At 36.4% G+C, this 7,497-nt stretch overlaps 1 protein-coding gene across 1 annotated transcript; it reads left to right on the plus strand.

Moving 5' to 3' along the window:
* The first annotated feature begins 2,031 nt into the window (after positions 1-2,031).
* Positions 2,032-6,601, plus strand: LOC133876446 (transcription factor bHLH79). The gene is made up of 6 exons (XM_062314727.1): positions 2,032-2,613; positions 3,357-3,560; positions 3,772-3,837; positions 4,071-4,139; positions 4,225-4,302; positions 6,158-6,601. Exons 1-6 carry the CDS (start codon positions 2,320-2,322, stop codon positions 6,284-6,286), a joined length of 840 nt encoding a protein of 279 aa, XP_062170711.1. The 5' UTR covers positions 2,032-2,319; the 3' UTR covers positions 6,287-6,601.
* Positions 6,602-7,497: the final 896 nt, after the last annotated feature.

Consider the following 7,497-nt stretch of genomic DNA (forward strand, 5'->3'; position numbering starts at 1 on the left):
GAGAGTCGTGTGCCCCATCTCACCCCCTGATGAGAGGGGGCTTCCTTACTCGAGTAGGATCTCCATTTAGGTGGGTTTCTTGCTCGGACAGAAAATTCTCCTCTCAGGTACCCCTGCTTAAAGAAGAAGGAAGGAATCTGTGTTCGAAGTCTACTGCTTCCCAAATGCATAGCTTGCCATATTGTTATCACACCTATACATAAACTACTAGATTTCTACTTGTTGAGGCTCAATTAAATATGATCAGCCAGTGATGAATTATTGCTTCAATAAGTCTTATAAATTCCACCTCTATTAATTTAATCATATGTTCTTAACAAGTTTATTGTTGTTTTATAATTCTGAACAACATCAAACAGAAAAAGTCAAGTGGTTTTTTTTTTTTTTTTTTTTTTTTTTTTTTTTTTTTTTTTTTCTCTGGGTTGAGATCGAGGAGTCTGAGCATTTTGTGCAAGACCCATTGTGGAATCTAAACCTTTTCAAACACAAAATTTGATATTAATTTTGTTTACTTTTTATTAATTACTCACACCTGTAAATAAAATAATTATAAAGACAGAGTATAGATATAAAATAAGAGATGACCTCTACTCTAAGATAAATTCCTAATACAAATAAGCTATTCGGAGATAAATCATACTCTAACTTAAAGATAAACTCTTACAAAGAGCAATAAAAATCTACCACTAAATGACTTCAATAAATAATAATTATTATTTAACATAATTCTATCCGAATACAATTTCTAATTTATCCGTATATTAATTCCATAACATTCATTTCTCCTTATAATTGTCCTTGTCCTCGAGGGCAAAATTGAAAAATCTTCTTTTTCATTTGCTTCCTTAGGCAGGCTTCCCAAATTAAATTGACATATGTTTAAAATTTATTTGATTTTCACGTCCGTATATATGGATTCCTTCCTTCTTTATAACCAAACAAATCCGGGACATTCCTCTCCTTTAAACCAACTTTAATTTCTTCGTCACATCCAACTACATAAATAGTAACTCATTTTTCTCTCTTTTTCCTTTTCTTTTTGTTCTCTTAACCATGTTGCACCCTAAATCTCTGCCGTCCATATAATAAATCCATGGTTACGGCAAGTGCAGCTTTGGTTGTACCCTTTGACCCCACCCCGTTGGTTCTGGAATACAATGTACTTTTTGTGGAGCTCGTCCCATATCAAAGTGATTTGTGTGTATAATATATATATAAATGAATATACAAGTAAGACGGTTAGTAATGGCTAATAATCGTTAATAATTGTTAATTGTATAATTATAAATAACTGCAATCAAATAATTGCATAATCGCATTATAGAGATTTAAAAATTCGATTAATAACTAGATAATCAGTTTATATATATTAAAAATAGTAACAATTAAAACCTAAATCTAAGTTTCTTTTCTACCGCGCACGCTCTGCTCGGTGCTCTCTAGTCCCAGTCTCCCACTTTCTTTTCTCGCTCTCCCTGTCATTATTCTCGCTCCCTGCAGGCTTCACTCTCATCTTCGGCTCATAAGTTCATGCAGTAATCTTATATTGAGTTATTAACAACTAAGTTGAATATTGGGGTTGATTTAATTGATTAATTTGTACTGTGAGCTCATTAAGCAATGGTCCATAGGTCGAGTACGTTCAAGTATTGAAAGGGTTCAATTTCAATATGTGACTTTTGTTCTCTTGTATTGAATATTGAATGGTCCAGAGACTCAGACGTCCCCTACCATTGATTTTTTTTTTATTGTCAAAATAAAAATAATAAAATAATAAAATAATATTATTTTTCACACAAATTTCACAGAGACTGTGATGGATTAAAACATACTCTATCAATTAATGTGAAAATATTGCGTGAAGATTAATATTATTTAAACGTTTTTTTCAAATGAAACAACAAAACATATCTCCCAAAAACACATTAAAAATAATACACAATTTACTGTTAAAGAAGCAGGAAGCAAAGGAATTGTCAACGTCAACACGATTTTCTAGACACCCAAAATAATCAGTCTAAAAGAAAACACCATGTTTATAGTCTAACTCTCTCTTCAGCTCTCATTCTCTATCTCTCTCTCACACAGGCTATAAAGCACAGTGGGCGCATTGCGCACCAGTACCACTTCCTTCCGAACAAAAAGACCACACCCCTGGTGGCCCTGCTTCCGCTGCCTCACACTCACCCTCAATCACACAGACGCACAGATATACCTCTCTCTCTCTTTCAGTGTGACTTAATTCGAAGTTCAAACCTCAATTCGGACTCAAATTCTGACCCGGGTCGAGCCACGTTGGATGAGTTCGGGTTCGAGACAATGGATCCTCCACTGATCATCGAGTCTTCGTTTTCAGCGGCCAACCCGTCCGCGTACAGCTTGGCGGAGATTTGGCCGTTCGGTGCGGAGCCGGGTAGCGCGGGGCTGGGGCTGCGGATGGGTAGCTTGGGTCCGAGCCTGGGCGGGGCCGGCGAGAGCTCCACGAATCGTGATGGGTCGGCCGGGGAATCGACGGTGACGGAGCAGAGTGGCGGTGATGGGAAGAAGAGGAAAGAAGTGAGCTCAGAGGACGAGTCCTCGAAGATGGTTTCCACTAGTAGTGCGAATGACTTGGTTGGTCTCTTGTTTTGAGTGTTCGGTTTGATTTTCTTGGTTCAGTTCTCTGTTTGGTTGCCAGGAAAATGGAGAAAAGTGAAAGTAATTAAGACACAGAAACTCTCAGTTTTGAGTCTTACGTTTTATGTTGTTTTGGTTTGGATAAATGAAAAGCTTGATGGAAGGTTTAAGCTTAATTGAGTGAGTGGGTTGTCTTTTTGTTTTCTGGGGTCCAAAGTAATGAAACAAGAGTCCTCTTTCTCACTGTTTGGTATCTAAGAATTGAAGGAAATGGAGAGAAACGAAAGTTTTTAACTTTTTATGCTCTGCATTCTATTTTCTTTTTAATCCAGAAATTAAAGAACAAAAGACTTAACAAAAAAAAAAAAAGAGAGAAGAAAGTTATGCTGAATGGTTCTTGTCACAGGCTCCGGTTGAGCCCGAATGGAAATATTTGGATTTGAATGGTTTCCTTTTACTGCTTTTTCTTGGCATTTAACTGGGTCTTTAGGTGATTTGTATGTGATTGAGATTTTTTGTACTTTTGTAAAACTCGATTTCTTCTTCTTTTTCAATCTGAGAATTGAGGTTGTGATTATCCAACCAGAGGTGGAAGTATGAATTTGATAGAATTGAGTGTTGTATGTGACTGGGCATGAAATGGGTTTCAATTTGTGAAACTAATTTAGCTTGTTAGTTTGCTTAGTGTTAATGCTTGTTTTTCAGACTCTAGTTTGACAGTTTTTATTCATTTGGAACAGAACGAATCAAACGGTAAACGGATGAAACTTGCTGGATCCCGAAATGAAAATGGTGGTTCAAAAGCTGAAGTGGAAGCTAGTTCAGTGGCTGGTAACAAGTCAGCTGAAGAAAACACTAAACTTTCAGAGCCACCTAAGCAGGACTATATTCATGTGCGAGCGAGAAGGGGCCAAGCTACTGATAGCCATAGTCTGGCAGAGAGAGTAATTCCCTTCAGTCTCGTTGAGCTTGCTATTTCCAATCATGGGATAATTCCCTAAAATAATGAACTAGACTTTCATGCTGTTACTGGAGCTCTAGATCCAGATTTGGAATGATTTTCAATCTTTAGTATTTTTAGATTGGTCGCTATTGTCTTGAATATGTATAGTAGAGCTGGTAAAGCAGTATATATAACCATGCCCATATTGGCAGGCAAGGAGGGAGAAGATCAGTGAGAGGATGAAAATGCTCCAAGATTTGGTCCCTGGATGTAACAAGGTATATAATGTTCTCTTGTTCGTTGGTTAAGATTGGTACTGTTACTATTGATTATACCGGTTAATGCTATATGATTTAGCATATAAAAAAAATGACGAATTTGTCTGTTAAATGTAATGTTTCATGTTCCGTATTTTAGTAGTAGGTTGATCTTAATTATATCTTTTAAAAATCTGAAGGTTTGAGTTCGAAATTCAGCTTTTCTTGACTTCATGTAATTCCCCACTGACCAGGTTATTGGAAAAGCACTTGTCCTTGATGAGATAATTAACTACATCCAGTCGTTGCAACGCCAGGTTGAGGTACGTACATCCATTGCTACTTTATGACATTCATTTTTCTTTAGATGATGAACCTGAACCTTTGTATATTTGTTGGAAACTGCAGTTCCTGTCGATGAAACTTGAAGCAGTTAATTCAAGGATGAGCTTGAACCCCACCATTGAGGGCTTTCCTTCGAAAGATGTAATCTTACATTAATTGATTGGTTACCTAACATATATTTCATCATAAAGCTATTGAATTGCATGGAATTATTTTCTGCTACTTCATATGAGGAATGCTTTTTTATTCTTTACAGTGAGCTGCTTGTTGGGAAAATAATAATTTTTACATAGCCTAGTGGTAAAAGCCTTGGTCTTTGTGGTAGTCTCATAAGGTCTAAGGTTCGAATCCCTTTAGGTGCATACAATTCCGTAGGTCCAACCCTCCTGCGAAGCCAGAGTATTAAACGATCCGTGTGGAAGGGGCGCTTTAGACGGGTTCAAGGTTTACTTGACAGGGGTGGGTGGTCTTGTCTTGGAGGAGTTTCTTGTTATTAAAAAAAGAAAAAAAAAAGAAAAAGAAAAAGACTTTTCAGCCATCCAACACTAGAATTTATCAAACTTGAGTGGCAACTAAAGCCAGACCCTTAATGCACTTTACAATATTTATTGACTGCGTTTAAGCACTATGCTGATGCATTGGGCATCACAGCTCAGTTTTGAGGTTGAAAAAAAGTATAAACTGTTTTTAATAGTGGAAAAATACTGACCGAAGCTTCATGTTGAAGCAGTTTAATGCTTCAAAGTGTGATGAAATTGCTACATAATTGCTTTTTGTGTCAGCACCAACATCAGTGAAATTACAATGTTTTGAAGTTGAAAACCCCTCATTTCTTTCTTACTCTGTTTTTTGGTTAGTGTGAGGAATTGTCTTTTCCTTCTCATAGGAGATGGTTGAGACAAAATAGGCAAATTAGTGACTTTTATTCTTGATTATTTCCTTTTGGGGCCTTATGTTTGAATTCGTTTCTTGTACCAATTTGTGTGTGTCAACAATTCAAGGAGCCAAAATAAAGTAATGCCTTTATTTTGATTATTATTATTGTTAGATGAAGCTGTTGGTTGCCCAAAAGTCAAAGTCTTGCTTTTATCAATGATAATAACTGTAGTAAACCATTAATTTTGTTGAATCATAAATTCACACACCTAAATTTCCATGCTAAATGGCCATTTGCCTGTTTTACTTTATAACTCCTGTCCAAGTTTCTTTCCAATTTCAAAGGTGTTTCTAATACTTTCCCAACTTTTCCATTATAAGTTATAAATCAAATTTCTAATCAAAGTTTCGTATGGTGGAGCTTGAAGCCATGTTCTTGCTTTTTATAGATTCATGGCACCACTCCCATGCCCTAGTTCCCTGCATATTTCTGTACTTTCGTTTCATTTTCAATTATCTTGCGTCTATAATGCTTTTGGATCTTTTGCTTTGGAAGATGTGGCTTTAGCTGTGCTTTCTGAAGAAGATAGTCGCAGTGGAAATTGTTGTGTTTAAATATGAACTCATGCACCATTGGACACTCACTTAACTGCTTCAAACCCTTTGCCACAAGAGGAGCAAATATGTAAATATATATTATATGTTGATACGGCACTGAAAGGCCATATCTTGATCTACCTATCTTCACCCCCCAGCCCGGCCCAGCCCCACATTCTTTTTAGTGCTTCCAAGCTCCTGTGCATTCATGCAATCATTGGTTTTCATATGCATGATTATGCCATCTCGTCTTCTCACACACTCGTTGCCCCTTTCAATTCTCATGGATGCACTCAATGTTTTTTTCCCTTGCAATACCTTTAGTCCATGGACATGTTTATTACGACCGTTTTCTAGGTTCAATGCTGCATTGTTTGGTTGTGTTTCATTTCCAAATGATACTTCAGTTTTTGGTGCATAGGCTCTTCAGAGATTTTAATTGCATCACATAGATCAGAAAGTAAAATTTTAATGGAATTTCTATGCTATATGATTTTTCTAACCAGCTGATGTGGTGTTTCAGCTTGATGCACAGCCATTTGATGCTTCTGGGATGATATTTGGATCACAACCAACGAGGGAATATGCTCAAAGCTCGCAGCCTGAATGGCTACATATGCAGGTTGGTGGTAGTTTTGAAAGAGCAATTTAATCTCATGAGCATAAGCAGATCAACAGCAGAATTAGTACTTCAGTTATCCATGGGCAACTTCAGCATAGGTTTCTCTACATCTGGTGCTGAATGTTCCTAAATTTTTAATATGAGATCATTTGTAGAAAATGCATTGATCTTCTTATGTACCATCTGACTGGATATACGCTTTAGTCAATTGTACTAGTAAGCAGACAAAATCTCCTAGGGTAAATTTGGTTCCGTGTAAGCAAAGGACTCTGCTTCCAGGAATTTATTTATAAATTCTTATTCCTTGTTACAGTATGTTACTAATTGATACAATTTCTGATTTCTTATTAATTGTTAAATATGTTACTAATTGGTACAATTTCCTGTACCAAATTCAAATAATGCAATATTCTGGAATCATCAAACAAGTAGAATCAATGTACAAGTACATAATGAACAATTTGAGAAATGCTTTAGAAGATTATTTGAATCATGTCTTCCACTGGAACGAAATCAACAAATAGAGATTTACTTAGAGTGGGGTTATAAGTAAAGTGAAAAGCTTAGATATGGCTGAGAACACGTTTGCCATTCTTTCAACATTTTTGGGATCCGGATGGCTCTAGGCTTAATTATCGATATAAAAGTCGGAATACTGTTGGATACTGATTGGGTTAAATCCTTAATCCTTAGGATCGGAACATTTTAGTACGCTTATGAATTTGATCTGACGGCAACCCTTTCTCCTTTAATGGCTTCACATACTATTAGTGTTCAATAACTTAACAATATGCCCATAAAAATTCGAGAACAACCATAACAACACAGACAAATAACCTCAATAACAGCACAAGAAATTGAAGCATTGTTAGCTGGAAGGCCTCAGCTTTAATAAGCAAACTTGGACTCTATAGAATTGACAACATCTTCTTCTACCTGGAAGGCCTTAGTCAACACGTCATTTGGAATCGACGTTGTTGAAGTAAAGAGAGTTAATGAGAGTGGGTTGGTATAAAAACTTCAAAAAATTGAAAATAATGGCAAAAAGCTCCAACGGCACGGGTTATTTAAGACGATATTTGCTTCTACCAATACTGTTTAATTAGTATGCATTGGGTTGCAACAAATTCGCTTGTAGGATACAATGGCCCCTGAACAATTTTGATGTTTGACTGCGTTGTGCACAAATGAAATCAAACCATAACACGATCGGATTTTTCTATTCTATCGAGGAGATTAGC

Source organism: Alnus glutinosa, chromosome 8 (genome assembly GCF_958979055.1).
Source record: "Alnus glutinosa chromosome 8, dhAlnGlut1.1, whole genome shotgun sequence".
Taxonomy (NCBI): domain Eukaryota; kingdom Viridiplantae; phylum Streptophyta; class Magnoliopsida; order Fagales; family Betulaceae; genus Alnus; species Alnus glutinosa.